Genomic DNA, 16,466 nt, shown 5'->3' on the forward strand with positions numbered 1-16,466 from the left:
GAACACAGGGATTTTATGTTTGGTAGGAGTGTTGTAATGTACAATAGTGTTCCCTCTCTATTTAGCAAATAATTCATTTTTTACATTATATGTATACATTATATTTTCTTATCATAAAAATAAATGTTATCATTACTTTTATGAGCTTACAACTATCTATCAGAGTTCATAATTTTGGATAAGGTTTATTTAAGGAGTTATCAAATTTCCCATTTATTCACCTTAGTAAATCTAAATTTAAATACTAAAACATTCTTTATGCTCTAGTTTTACCTTTATTGTGGAAGTCAGTTAACTGCTGTGATCCATGTTATTCTGTAAGGCTTAGGACCTAGATGGGCAAAATGGAGACTGGGACCACTTACTTCTGCTCTCCAAAGAGCACAGCTCATGGAAGAAGTCATGCCTTCACCTTCTTGGTCCACCCTGGGCTCTCCTTTGCCACAGTTGGAGCTTTAGTACCAGGATTTGGTGTTTGTTGTTTGGAGAGCATTTGGAATGTCAAATCCACAGCAACACTTTGTTTTTTTCTGTGATGCTAGAGACGGGAACACTTTGTAGCCCATAATAAACTGGTATTTTGAAGATGGTTTATCAGCCGCACTCATTAATCTTAAAGTTTCTATTTGTGCTGTATATTAAGGAACTGAGGCTCAGACAGGGACAGTGCTTGTCTAAGCTTTCACAGAGAGCCTGTGTCAGTGCTGGAGCCCTTACTGTTCCCCGACTCTTGGTCTAGCTCTCTTTTCCTGATGCCTTGCCAGTCTCCTCAAGCACCAGCCTCACCTTCATTCTGCAAATCACATCCCCCTCTCTATGATCTTTACTTTCTCAGCTTTCTTTTTCATTTTTGTTTGCACTTGTTTGTTTCTTTAGATCACTTCTCAGGGATCTGGAATATACTGTAGAAAAAGCAGCGGGTTGTGTTCCTGTCACACGGCTCCTGGCCACCTGGCTAGCTTATACCCCGAAATAATAACACGGAAACTGTATTCTTTTAAACACTGCCTGCTCCATTATATCTAGCCTTTTCTTGGCTAACTCTCACATCTTGACTAACCCATTTCTAATAATCTGTGTAGCACCACGAGATGGTGACTTACCAGGAAGATTCTAGACTACGTCCATCTTGAGTCAGAGCTTCATCACGTCTGACTCACTTCCCTTCTTCCCAGCATTTTGTTCTGTCTAGTCTACCCACCTAAAGGCTGGCCTATCAAATGGGCCAAGGCAGTTTCTTTATTAACCAATGAAATCAACAGATTGACATATGACCTTCCCACATCAATACTCCACTAAATATTTTCCTACTTACCAAATTACACCAACCTACTTTCATAATCTACTCTCTCTGTCATTCTCTTTCTCTTACCCAAAGCTTCGAATCGTTTCATGCTATTCACATGTGGATGCTACTATTCAAGGGAAGACTGGCTTTGATGGTATTACTGGGAGCTACATGGCACCAGGTATCATTTTCTGTGTTCTGGAGATGGTAACATCAATTCTTTTTAAAATAAAAGGGCACTTCTTTATGGTGGTATTTTTAGCTATAGGATGAGTGTTTATCATACTAGTCCCTTTAAAATAGATGTCATTTTCTATAATCATGCTAACAACATTATATCCACATATATATCATTTTAACATCTACTGCATGATGATAATTGTATCCTTACTTTATAGGTGACAAAGCTGGTATCATGATTCACTAGCTGGTAAACAATACAGATGAAACAGTTCCAGTTTCTTTTGGACTCTAGTTTTGTTCTCTTGACATCTTTGTAGGTTGATGTGAGATTCCTCTCTGTATGCTGTGAATACTGGCTAATAAAGAAGCTTCTCTGGTCTATTACAGCACAGAATAGGACAAGATGGGAATTCCAAACAGATAGAGGAGAAGAGAATAGGCAGAGTCAATGAGACGCCATGTAACTGCTGAGGGAGAAAGAAGTCTGTGTGCTAGTGCCAGTAAACCATGAGCATCATGGTAAAATATAAAATAATAGGAATGGGTTAATTAAAGTTATAAGTGCTAGCCAATAAGAAGCGTGAGCTAATAGGCCAAGCAATGTTGTAATAATACAGTTTCTGTGTGATTAGTTCAGGTCTGGGTGGCTGGGAAACAAACAAGCAGCCTCCATCAACAGTAGGTCATTTTGCATACACAAAAACTCATACTAGGATTATCATGTGAAATGATTAAGCACTTTAATAGTTTCAAACACGTGAAGTACCAATTTATATTTCAAATTTAATTATGTTTTATGATTTAGAATTAAGTTCAAGTTTCTTCCATGATCCCAATTTGCATGATTTAATGACAAAAAGATAGTCAAGATGTGAAACCAAACTAATGACCACTATTGCATAAATAGACAAAGTGCAACGTAAGTTTGCAATGGAATATTATTCAACTGTATATCTCCAACAATTGCTAAAGAAGATTGGAGAATATTCTAATAGGCTAGATACAGAATGACAGATGATCCTCTGGTATATGGAATTTGAAAGATAAACCCAGAGAAGCAGAGTAAAATATGGTTGTCAGGAGATGGAAAATAGGGAGATACTTAGCAAGGGCTATAGAGTTTAAGTTAGGCAGACTGGTTAGGTTCTGCAGGTCTAACTGATTGATATACAGCATGAGGTCCACAGTTAGTTCTCTGTGACACACTTGAGATATGCTAGGGGAACAGAGGGAGAGGGATGGGGGATACAGAGGAAAACATGCGAAACAATGTTAAGTTAATTCACTTTATTATGCCAGGCATTTCATGAATTACATAAATAAAATATAAATATAAAGTTTTTAATTTGCCAATTATAGCTCAGTTAAATTGTATTCTTTGCCATGCACCTTTTGAGATTTGACTTCCTTACCCTTCTTTGGGTGATTTAATTGGTGACAGGTGTAAGGCTGCTTTGTGTATTAGCAAAAATACAAATCTGGAGGCAAATCTTGGTTCTTGAATTGAATCCTATGTAATTACATCTTTCGTATTTTGCATTTTCAGAATTGTAGCTGATGTGTGTGTATGTGTGTACGACATGTGTGTGAGTGTGTATGTGACCTTTCAACTATGTGCTGTGCTTTGACGTTGAATAAATTTAGAGCAATGTTTGAATTGATAGAATGTAATACATGAGCATGACTAAGCAGCTCAAACAATACAGAGAGAAAATGTACATTCATCATCATTAGCTTCCATCCTACATACAATCAATCACGTTTTTCACACTTTATAATTTTCTTGTGATTACTTTCACTACCTAGATGATAATAATCAATATCTGCTATCTGATTGATTAGCAGAGAGATCAGGGTTGTATTCTTCCTAAAACACAAAGCAGTCTCACATCTGTCATAGTCTAAATAATTGAGTACCCACTTTTGAATTCTATTCATTAGGTGGTATTATCTCATGTCACCCTAAATTTATTTCTTTCTGTTAAATCTGATTAGCTACATTTTGTTACAGAATTAACTACTCATTGCATTTTGACAAAAAAAAAGTCTAGCTTCATTCTGTCAATGTCCTAAGACTTTGAGTGAGAGCAAATTTAAAAAAGTAATGGACGAATTTGTTTAATGGAGAATATTTCAGGCAGGGTAGCTTTCAGGCTATGGCATTGTTGCTTCTTTTACATTGAGAGAGAAAGAAAGGAGAGGATAGGAGAGGAGAGAGAGAGAGAACAGCAAGAGAAACAGGAATAAAACATGCAGTTTGGTGAGGAAAGGAAGGTTTGAGTGACTTTAAAATTAAAGATAAGGTAGGTATGGAGAAAGCAGCCGTAGCACTATTAGCAAAGAAATTTAGTGCCCAAATCATACATAAACAAACAAGAGGTGAAAACTATAGACTCATGTAAATATAAAAGATGTTAGAGATATGGTCAAGGTGTTAGAATAGAATGCAACAGTGAATGAAGATGGTAATATACTGTAATCAAGTTGTTTATTATAAGAATCTGGGGATTGGCAGACGCGTGGCGGCGCGGAGACCAGCGGACACGGGATGGTCCAAGCTTAAAATGCCAAAGCCCACACTGAGAGCAGATCGCCCCACTACAATTAAATCAAGTATGTTTTTTGGGGGCTGGCCTGCAAGAGAGGTAGGCTTCTCACTGACCAGGTCCCCTGGAGAACGGGGAGCCTGGTCCTGTCCCTGAAGACCCTCCTGAGTGGGGAGAGTGTTCTTGGCTGGCAGCGGGTCCCAGGAAACAGTGCAGGGACATTCTCTGACCCCCTTGACTCCCTGGTCAGTCTGTGAGGGCTGCTACTCCTCTGTTGTGACCTCTCTCTCCCTGGCCCACCCCAGCTTGCGCCCAGGGGCCTCCTTCATTCTTCCTCCCTTCCCCGGGGCCATGGGATTACCCAGTTCAGCCTGTTTGGGCGCTGGGTCGGGTGCTCAGGGCAGAGAACAACGGGAGTTTCTTTGTTTTGGTGGCTGGCCTGCAGAGAGGCAGGCCTTTCGTTGACGAGGTCGCTGGCTAACAGGGAGCTTGGTCCTGCTCCTGAAGACCCTTCTGAGTGGTGAGAGGGATTTTGGCCCACTGCGGGAGACAGGAAATGGAGCGAGGGCGTTTTCTAAGTGGGGGCCCCTGGGCAGCAGGGAAACCTGATCCTGTTTTAAAAGACCCATTAGATAGTATTGAAAGGAGGAGATGGGTAGGTACCAAGGCAAGAATTCACCCAACAATCTGAAAAACAACATGAAAACACCAGAACCCAATGATCTTACAACAGAAGGTCTTGAACACCCTATCACAGAAGAAGTGGAAAAAATTGACTTTATGAAAGCATTAGAGTCCCTTAAAAACATGTAAAAAATGCCCTTATAGAAATGGATGAGAAGTATAACAAAAAGTTTGAAGCAATGAGTAAATACGTAGGTGATACCCTGGGAAACCAAGAAAAAACAATCAAACAGGTAATGGAAACAGTTCAAGAATTGAAAACTGAAATGAAGGCAAGGAAGAAAATACAAACTGAGGACCAGCTGGATGTGGAAAATCTAGGTCAATGAGCAGAGTCTACAGAAACAAGCATAATCAATAGAATACAAGAGATAGAAGAAAGAATCTCAGATTCTGAGGACACCATAGAGAAAATTAACGAACAGATCAAAGAAAACAGCAAAGCCAACAAATTCTCAACACAAAACATTCAGGAAATATGGGACACAATAAAAAGACCAAACCTAAGAATATTAGGGATAGAAGAAGGAGAAGAGTCACAGCTCAAAGGCCCAGAAAATATTTTTAACAAAATTATGGAAGAAAACTTTCCAACTTAAAGAAAGATATTCCTTTGAATATTCAAGAAGCATACAGAACACCAAATAGACTGGATCAAAAAAAATCCCCTTGCCATATAATAATCAAAACACAAAATATACAGATTAAAAAAAGAATATTAAGAGCTGCAAAGGAAAAAGGCCAAGTAACACACTAGTAGTGGGAGACTTCAACACACCTCTCTCACCAATGGAGAGGTCAATCAGACAGAAACCTAATAGAGAATTAAGAGAATTATTGGAGGTAATGAAGCAAATGGACTTAACAGACATCTATAGAACACTCCACCCAAATAGGAAAGAATATACCTTCTTCTCTGCAGATCATGGAACCTTCTTGAAAATTGACCACATACTCGGTAACAAAGGAAACCTCCACAGATACAGAAAAATATCAGTGTCCACCTGCGTCTTATCAGATCACCATGGATTAAAGTTAGAAGGCAACAAGGATGCTACCCCCAGAAAACCGACAAACTCATGGAAACTGAACAGTCAACTACTGAACCACACCTGGGTCAAGGAAGAAATTAAGAAAGAAATTAAAGTCTCCCTTGAATTTAATGAAAATAAAGAGACAACATACTCAAACCTATGGGACACATAGAAAGCAGTGCTAAGAGAAAAGTTCATAGCACTAAGTGCCCACTTAAAGAAAATGGAGAATGCATACATTGGGGACTTAACAACGCACCTGAAAGCTCTAGAAAAAAAAGAAGCAGATGCGCCCAGGAGAAGTAGAAGACTGGAAATAATAAAACTGAGGGCCGAAATCAACAAAATAGAAACACAGAAAACAGTCCAAAGAATCAATGAAACAAAAAGCTGGTTCTTGGAGAAAATCAACAAGATCGACAAACCCCTATCCAAACTAATTAAACGACAGAGAGAGAACACACAAATAAATAAGATCAGAAATGAAAAGGGGGACATAACCACAGACACAGAGGAAATTCAGAGAATCATTAAATCTTACTACAAAAGCCTGTATAACACAAAATTGGAAAATATAAAAGAAATGGACACTTTTTTTTAGATAAATACCATATACCAAAGTTAAACCAGGACCAGGTAAACAATCTAAACAGACCTGTTAGTCGCGAAGAATTAGAAGAGGTTATCAAAAACCTCCCTACCAAAAAAAGCCCAGGACCAGATGGTTTCAATGCAGAATTCTACCAGAACTTCCAAGAAGAGCTAATACCTATACTCCTTAATGTATTCCACAATATAGAAACAGAAGGGTCATTACCGAACTCCTTTTATGAAGCTACAGTTACTCTGATATCAAAACCACACAAAGACTCAACCAGGAAAGAGAATTACAGGCCAATCTCACTCATGAACATCGATGCAAAAATCCTCAACAAAATACTGGCAAACCGAATCCAAGAACACATTAGAAAAATTATCCATTATGATCAAGTAGGCTTCATCCCAGAGATGCAGGGCTAGTTCAACATACGAAAATCTATCAATGTAATCCATCATATAAATAAACTGAAAGAAAAAAATCATATGATCATTTCATTAGATGCTGAAAAAGCATTCGACAAAATTCAACACCCCTTTATGATAAAGGTCTTGGAGAGAATAGGGATACAAGGATCCTACCTAAATATAATAAAAGCTATTTACAGCAAGCCAACAGCTAACATTAAATTGAACGGAGAAAAACTCAAAGCCATCCCACTAAAATCAGGAACACAACAAGGATGTCCACTCTCTCCATACCTCTTCAATATAGTGCTTGAAGTTCTAGCAATAGCAATAAGACAACATAAGGAGATCAAGGGGATTTGTATTGGAAAGGAAGAAGTTAAGCTTTTGTTATTTGCAGATGACATGATAGTATACATAAGTGACCCCAAAAATTCTACCAAAGAACTCCTACAGCTGATAAACACCTTTAGTAATGTGGCAGGATACAAGATCAACTCCAAAAAATCAGTTGCCTTCCTTTACACTAAGGACAAGGAAGCAGAGAGGGAAATCAGAGAAGCATCACCTTTCACGATAGCCACAAATAGCATAAAATATGTTGGGGTAACCCTGACCAAGGAAGTGAAAGACCTATTTGACAAGAACTTTAAGTCTTTGAAGAAAGAAATTGAAGAGGACACCAGAAAATGGAAGGATCTCCCTTGCTCTTGGATTGGGAGGATCAACATAGTAAAAATGGCAATTCTACCAAAAGCAATCTATAGATTCAATGCAATCCCCATCAAAATCCCATCAAAATTCTTCACAGATCTGGAGAAGACAATAATCAGCTTTATATGGAAAAACAAAAAACCCAGGATAGCCAAAACAATCTTATACAATAAAGGATCGTTTGGAGGTATTACTATCCCTGACTTCAAACTCTATTACAGAGCTACAGTATTGAAAACAGAGAAGTTGACCAATGGAATCGAATAGAAGACCCGGACTTAAACCCACAAACCTATGAACACCTGATTTTCGATAAAGGAGCTAAAAGTATACAATGGAAAAAAGAGAGCATCTTCAACAAATTGTGCTGGCAAAACTGGATGTCAACCTGTAGAAAAATGAAAATAGATCCATATCTATCACCATGCACAAAACTCAAGTCCAAATGGATTAAAGACCTCAATTTCAGTCCAAACACACTGAACCAGATAGAAGAGAAAGTGGGAAGTACTCTACAACACATGGGCACAGGAGACCACTTCCTACGTATAACCCCAGCAGCACAGACATTAAGGGCAACATTGAATAAATGGGACCTCCTGAGACTGAGAAGCTTTTGTAAAGCAAAGGACACTCTCACTAAGACAAAAAGGCAACCCACTGACTGGGAGAAGATCTTTACCAACCCCGCAACTGACAAAGTTCTGATATCCAAAATATATAAAGAACTCAAGAGACTAGACTGTAAAAAACTAATCAACCCAATTATAAAATGGGGCACTGAGCTGAACAGAAAATTCTCAACAGAAGAACCTCAAATGGCTAAAAGACACTTAAGGTCATGCTCAACTCCTTAGAGATCAGGGAAATGCAAATCAGGACAACTTTAAGATATCATCTTACACCTGTCAGAATGGCTAAAATCAAAAACACCAATGATAGCCTTTGCTGGAGAGGTTGTGGAGAAAGGGTACACTCATCGATTGCTGGTGGGAATGCAAACTTGTGCAACCACTTTGGAAAGCAGTGTGGCGGTTTCTCAGGAAATTCGGGATCAACCTACCTCTGGACCCAGCAATACCACTCTTGGGAATATACCCAAGAGGTGCCCTATCATACAACAAAAGTATATGCTCAACTATGTTCATAGCAGCATTGTTTGTGATAGCCAGAACCTGGAAACAACCTAGATGCCCTTCAATGGAAGAATGGATGAAGAAAGTATGGAATATATACATATTAGAGTATTACTCAGCAGTAAAAAACAAGGACTTTTTGAATTTTGCATGCAATTGGACAGAAATAGAAAACACTATCTTGAGTGAGGTAAGCCAGACCCCAAAAGAGGAACATGGGATGTACTCACTCATATTTGGTTTCTAGCCATAAATAAAGGACATTGAGCTTATAATTCGTGATCCTAGAAAAGCTAAATAAGAAGGTGAACCCAAAGAAAGACATATAGTCATCCTCCTGGAGATTAACTTTCATCAGGCGATGAAAGGAGACAGAGACCCACACTGGATCACCGGACCGAAATCCCAAGTTCCAAATCAGGAGCAGAAGGAGAGAGAGCACGAGCAAGGAACTCAGGACCGCGAGGGGTGCACCCACACACTGAGAGAATGGGGATGTTCTATCGGGAACTCACCAAGGCCAGCTGGACTGGTCTGAAAAAGCATGGGATAAAACTGGACTCGCTGAACATAGCGGACAATGAGGACTGCTGAGAAGTCAAGAACAAGGACACTGGGTTTTGATCCTACTGCACGTACTGGCTTTGTAGGAGCCTAGGCAGTTTGGATGCTCACCTTACTAGACCTGGAAGGAGGTGGTAGGTCCTTGGTCTTCCCACAGGGCAGGGAACCTGGACTGCTCTTCGGGCTGATGAGGGAGGGGGACTTTTTGAGGGAGGGGGAGGGATATGGGAGGCGGTGGAGGGGAGGCAGAAATCCTAAATAAATAAATAAATAAATGGAAAAAAAAAGAATACGGGGATTGACTAACTTTCCTAAGCACTGTGTGGATTGGTTATGGAGCCCCTCCGTCCTGTCTCTGTTCTTACGAGTTTGATGTATTAAAGACATGTTCCTAAGTGCAATATGAGGGGTGAGGTGTTTAGATAGTGCCTGGGACACGAGGACTCTGCGTTTATCCATGTTGGAGTTATAATTTGACAGCTTTATTGGGAGCCTTCTGGTAACTGTTGGAGGTGGGGTTTAGTTGAAGTACATTAGTGATGATTGTTCTTGGTGATTATATCTTGGCCCAGGCCCTCACTCACTTTTCCTCCACTGCTCACAAGTAAGCAGCTTCCCTCCACCGTACCTTTCCGCCATGATGTTTCAGTTTTACCCTCAGCTCACAACAGTGAACTCACTGACCATGGATTGAAACCTCCAAAAATAAATCTTTTCTTATTCAAAGTAATTATTTCAGGTGGTTCCAGTGTTATAATAAAAGATTAACATAACTAATATTATCCCAGCAACACAGATAAAAATAAAACAAGACAAAAACCAAGAGAAATAGGAAGTATGACAAGATCTGTTGAATAGAATAATATAATAATAAATTTCCTCAACGAAAAGTATAAGATTAATTGGGTTTCTTGGTGAGTCTGCCAAATATTGCTAAGATTTCTAAAATCCACTTAAGAAGTAAAAAGGGAAGGAAAACTTTTCCATTCATGCAATGAGGTCAATTTCACTCTTATAAAAAAAATCAGACAAAGACATTACAAAACAAAACTAAACTACATATCAACAATGTACATAAATACAGAGAGAAAAAGTCAACAGAATACTAGAAAACTGAATTCAGCAACATGTATAAGGACCAGGTACCACACATAGCGAAAGTTTTTCTGGTGATAAAAAACTATTTCCATTGGAAAGTCTTTAAAGTTAGTATGCCATATTAATCGAACATAAGGCAAATGTCCTCATGATCATCTCAGTAGTTGAAAACACTTGGGGCTTTTGAATGGTCAGGATTTCTCACAGTTGTTGACACTGGCCTAGAGCTTCACTGTTTCCTTCTCTCTCTTCCCCTGGGCTCTTCTTCTGTAGCATGCTGGTATTTATGCAGCCATGGGATGAGCAGGTCTTAGCGGTACTTGAGACCTTAGCCACAAAACAGGAGCCAGCATCTGATGACATGCTCAGGGGCCATGGTAGTCAGGAAGGTAGGGAGAGGGCAAAGGGCTTCTGTTCTATAGCGATTTGCTTCCCTGCTACTCTCTGGCACATGTCAATATCAGTATGAAAGAATCTGGCTTTTTTTTGTGGATAACATTCTCTGCTTCAAATGGCAAGGTTGGCCTATCATATAGCTATATGATATATGCTATAGGTGGGTCTATCTATATCACCCTTTGATATAGACAGTATATGATTCCTGCACCTGGACAGAACAGGGAATCTCCTTTGCTATGAAATCCCTCTTCCACTGATGAAAAGGTCCTGCTTTACCTGCTCAAGACCAGTGTAAGCCAAATGGTGGGAAGAAAAGTGGCACTCCTGAAGACATGGTAAAGAAGGGATGGAATGACTGCTTTTTAAATGAGTAGTATATTTATAAACCCTAAGCACCTTGGGTAGGTGCTCATAGGCCCTGCTTGAACCAACCCATTTCTGACTTCTTCTCCCCTAGGAAGCATACATTTCCAGTTCCCTCTATTTATTTGCCTTCTGTGGTTAGCTGCCAAAACTTAAAGATTGCAAGCCTGTCTTGAAACTTCCCTCAGGCATACTTTCTCTTTTTTGTGGTTTACGGCACTGACCTGAGTTTTCCTACTGGGTCACCCCTTTTTTTATGAATCACCCCCGAATCCTGAAATAGGTTGTGTCATATATTCGCACTCAAAGCACAGGATTTAGAGTCTGATGCTTCACATCCAATTCCATTCCAAGCTTTGGTATCTACCAGTTAATACTTTAGCCTCAACATTTGATTTTTTTTAAAATTTATTTATTTATTGTGTATACAACATTCTGCCTCCATGTATGCCCACACACTAGAAGAGGGCACCAGATCTCATTAAGATGGTTGTGAGCCACCATGTGGTTGCTGGGAATTGAACTCATGACCTCTGGAAGAGCAGCCGGTGCTCTTAACCACTGAGCCATCTCTCCAGCCCCAACATTTGATTTTTAAAGGGAGATAAAAGACAACTTCAAAGGTTTTTACAGTTTACAAATGATAGAGACCAGAACCAAGAATAAGGTAATGACAGATTCCTTCTTCCCATCATAATGTGGTGTGGACATAAAGACACGCGCTCCCGGTGTGCTGCATCCCAGACTTTCTGCCTGGAGAGTTTATTTGATTTAGGGAATGTGTGAATTCCTTTAGTCAATGGCAGAGACAATGGGATGCAGAGGGAAAAGCAGGGCATCATTTCAACTTTTCCTTGATGGTCTTCTCAATCCATGGTATATATGTGTAAAGATTGGTGTAGATGCCGACGTCCCCTCCCATGAAGTGTCCAACTTCAATTCCCTGGAGCTTGCCTTTACAAATGACAGTAGCTACAGCCACCTCCTGCCAGAGTGAGAGGGGAGGGAGGGAGAGAGAAAAAAAATTAAATTTAAAACAATGCTTGTTTTCATAGCTTTTTCTTTGTCTCTACGACAATTAACACTATCAATATGTTATTAACCAGGGATACATGATGCTTTTTAGTAAATAAATATCCTTTGTAGGCAGACTGTGCTGGAAAAATGCAGGTATCATTGCAATAACGTTACCAAATTCTCACAGATTATTTGGAAATTAAGACATATTGTGGTGAAATAGTCAACTGGACACTTACAAGTAAATAAAATCTAAACTTAGACAAAAAGATTACCCCAAAAATTCGGCTGAATACTTTCACGAATTTCACACATAAGGAGTTTCTGTGGCTGCTTCCCTGTTCAGTTTTCTGGCAGTCTTTGTCAGTCATTACCGGAGCCTCAAGATTCTGCCTTAAGTCAGGGTGCCTGCCTGAGGGAGAAAGAACACCCGGCTCAGTTCATGAGTTACATGTCCCTCATCCTCACCTCCTGTACCTCAGCGGTATTATTTTGAGTATGCCTAAAGAGAAGAAGGAAGGAGCAAAAGGAACAAAGTTGTGCTTTCATGAGAGTTAGCCCTGCCGATTAGCCTCACTTTACAGATAAAATGGTCCACAGAGTAGCATCCTGCCAATGGGAAATCGTCCTTTGTGCTGTGGACAGCAGACGGGGTTCTTTCTAGTCTGTATCTACAAGTGATCTGGTTCAGGTTCTTCACAATGTTTTTTATGTGTGAAATGAACACGGGGAACTAGAACCACTGTGTCCTTAGTCCTTAATGTAATCGTGCCTGTGACAATAAGGTCTCTGTGCCATCAGTTGGCCCACGGGAAAGTCCCGCAGAGGCAATGAAGGTTCTATTGAAACCCCGACAATAGAGAAGTATTGGGCTTCTAGACAGGTTTTTTTTTTTTTTTTTCTGGACCACTCCTATAGCGTCACCATTGGCTCCGATCCATTTTCTACTCCATTTTATCTCATGGCTCTGAGGACATGTATGTTCCACAAGTGAAACCAAAGGCTTTATGTGCTGCTGAAGGTGCACTTACCAATGTTTTCTTGACTCCAGTCCAAGCCTGAAAGTGTACAGACAGTGCCCGGCCGGACATTGGTGGTGGCGATGGGAAGGACCTGGACTTTGTGGTTGAAGGTGGCAGGCTTAGCTAGTCTAATAAGCATGAGGTCATCCTGCGGGGCAGTGTGGCTGAAGTTCCAGTAGCGGACGATCTGGATGGGGTGAATTGTCTGCTCTGTCCCATCTCTGACTCTGCTCTTGAAATTTCCCAACATCACCCTCAGATTTCTGGAGGAAGAAGGGGTTGGAAGGAACCACCGTTACTATCACTACCACTACCATCTTGATCATACCGTCATCACTCACCATCATTGTTATTATGGGTATGAGATGCTACTGTGTGCAAGATACCATGACAAGTGCTGTATCTGGGTTACCTTTTACACACGGTAAGTTAATTCCCATTTTATAAATGAAGTTCTGGGCACACATGGTAGCAATTTATGTGTGATCAGAGTAAACAGTGGAGTTTTTAAGTACTGTTTTTTTTTAAATATAGTGCCTTGGAAAGGAAAAATAATGGATATAAAAGTTTGTGTTGAATCCGCTTCAGGCCTCATTTATCCAACTGAGTAATTTCCACCTTAGTGGACACAGGGGAATGAAATGACAGAATGTTGGGTAGCAAGCTCACCAACAACCTTCTCCCCCCCCCCCCTTTTTGAAGATTTGGAAGGTGATGTGTCTTAAATCAATGAGCTTTCTTCTCTGGCTTCTGGTCTATAGGAAATGTGGGAAAGTGGAGGGGGAAGGGTGTTGTTGAAGTGTTTGTCTTCCCAGATCCTCCCCAGGAGCAATGGCACAGACTTTTTATGTCTTGGCAAAGGTTACTGTTCCTATCAGATAGCATCTTCCTGCAGGGACTCCTGTTATTCCGTTGAAACCTTTCTTTCCTTTTAGACAAAAGGATGGTCACTGTATTTCCTTAATACCTCTTCTGTGGGACATGAACCATCTCTTTACAACGAGTTTCTTTTTTAACTTAAAAAAAATCTCTTCTCAATTTACTCAGTTTACAAATTTGAGTTACTTGCTGAACCCCTAATTGATTAAATGTAATTACTTCCTGTAAGAAATACTGATGGGGCACCGGGGTGGATGGGGAGAAACTACATCACGAAGACAAGCCTTTAAACAGCAACACAGAGTCTACGTGGTGATGACGTGTGTTCTACAGGAACTCCAGCAGGATCCTGCTAGAGCAAGTCCCACTACATGCTAGTAGCCCTGTTTCCTGATTGTGAAAACCCAAGGTACCTTCAGACTTTTCTATATCCTAGGGGAAAGTTGTCCCTACTTGAGACTCACTGATCTAGGATGGGTAGAAATCATTTGGGGAAGAGATGCTCAGTACTCACGGTAAATAGCAGTGAGATGGAGCCAGTACCCAGCTGGCCTTGATGAGGACACCCACACAGGGGTTGAAGTTAGACTTGAGGTAGGCTATATAAGGAGCATAGTCCTCTTTCTGCACAGTTGAGTGAGTGAAGAAAACTGTTCCTGAGAAAGCAATAACACGTAAGCATCAGAGTAAATGAGACTTTCACATCTTCCCAGCAGAAAAGGGATGTGCATAATTTTAAAGAAGTAGTCAGTTGGCTGGACAGTATTTTTCTAATAAAGATGTAAATTAAAGTGACATACTTAATGTAAGACATAGTGATGATAATATTGGTAATGTTTTTTCTACTAAAGGACATAATAAGAAATAAATTTATTACTTATAAATTCATATTATTTTCTGGGAAAGCAATTTAGAAATAAGGATTAAGAATTGTAACTTGTTCATAACTTGTGACTTGAGAATTCCAACAATAGGAATTCATTTTAAAGACATAATCAGATGTAGGCAAGCTTAATAAGCGTACTTATCTTTAGCAATACTTATAATAGTTGAACATTGGAAGGATAAATATCTAATATGTCTTGTTCAATATTGAGAAAAAGAAACATTTAAGCATTTATCAAAAATGATAGTAGTGACATTTGAATTAAAAACTATATGTACTTATGCTACAATTCTATTCAGTGGTACACATACAATTTCAATTGTCTAAAAACAAAACAAAAAGAAGCAAATTAAATGCAGAAAATAACTCGAAGTAAATTCAGTATAGTTGACTGAGAAGTGTGATTATTTTTCCTACTTGTAAGATTTCCAAATTTTATAACACAAACACATGGTTTTTAATAAAATATTGTAAAAATTAGCAGTGGAGTATAAAAGAGAGGAAGGCTGACTCTGGTGCTCTCTTCTTGGCTCTTACTGGTGCTTCTGCTGACCCTCCCACATCTGGGCCTATGCCTCATCACACCTCCGTGTGACCACACTTCCAAACTTCAAAGCAAAGCGGATAGGTTATTAATAAGGGCAAGAGATTTTGAGCTCTATATTAGGGGCTGGATTAATTAGCTTGCCCAGCCTCAACCCAGCCAGTATGTGACATGGTCATGGTAATTAGGGAGTGGTGGGAAAGTCTTCCAAGTTCATGAGAGCAGTGACTGCAGAAGGAGGGACCATGTACCAAGCCTTTTGTTTCTGCCTTTACCATTCTCTGCATTCCAAAGTTATGGGGAAGAGATCACAAGTCAAACAGGATTCTCTGTTCTTGTGATCGTACCTTTTCCAGAGGGTAATGAGGCCCATCGTTTACAATAACCCAGAGGAACACTCACTGTTGAGGACTCCCCAGGGCAGGTATGTCCCATAACCTATCCAAAAGCTTAACACTTGGGAGAGACTGCGCTAATCTTTGAGTAGAGCCTAAATGTGGAGACCCCAGTCTACTCAGAGTATTTCTTGATGCCCGTGTGTCAGTCACACATTCGCGTTGCCTCACCACGTTTGACATTAGCTCAGAGTCTAATGGGCAGAGTAGAAAGTCTTAAATACGTACCTGCTAGGATGGCCAAATAAAAAGCAAGTTTCATGATGGTTCAGCTCTTTCCTTGTGAGATGTAAAAAGATCAGCAGAGACTAGAATTCCCTACCCACTTGTCTCCTCGGGGATGTCTACCAGACCCAGCAGATATGGCTAGGTAGGGGCACTTGGTGGGATCAGGCAAGAACTCTACACCGAAGAATCAGGAGACAATACTTCTATTAGGACTTTTCAGGAAAGGTTTAATAGACTTCTGAGTCCATGTCCCCCTCTGTGCTACTCTTCGAAAAGCTCCTCAGACTATAGTTAGTTCAACTGTCTGTTAAGAGGAGCTTCAGGCTCAACACTTATCTTTCTTACAGAGATTCCGAGGACAGAGCTGTGAGGAACAGGATTCTCTACCTTTGCTCGGGGAGAGCATGTCCCGAATGATTTGCTCTGAACCCTCAAATGGTGACTTAATGCTTCCCTCAGCCCCTCCCATCTTTGTTACATC

At 40.0% G+C, this 16,466-nt stretch overlaps 1 protein-coding gene across 1 annotated transcript; it reads right to left on the minus strand.

Annotated features, from left to right (window-relative positions):
- Positions 1–11,852: 11,852 nt before the first annotated feature.
- Positions 11,853–16,019, minus strand: Prss37 (serine protease 37). The gene is made up of 5 exons (XM_075953857.1): positions 15,986–16,019; positions 14,447–14,588; positions 13,063–13,316; positions 12,307–12,443; positions 11,853–11,999 (listed from the first exon to the last, which is right to left on the minus strand). Exons 1-5 carry the CDS (start codon positions 16,017–16,019, stop codon positions 11,853–11,855), a joined length of 714 nt encoding a protein of 237 aa, XP_075809972.1.
- Positions 16,020–16,466: the final 447 nt, after the last annotated feature.

The sequence above is a fragment of the Microtus pennsylvanicus genome, chromosome 19 (assembly GCF_037038515.1).
Source record: "Microtus pennsylvanicus isolate mMicPen1 chromosome 19, mMicPen1.hap1, whole genome shotgun sequence".
Classification (NCBI taxonomy): Eukaryota; Metazoa; Chordata; class Mammalia; order Rodentia; family Cricetidae; genus Microtus; species Microtus pennsylvanicus.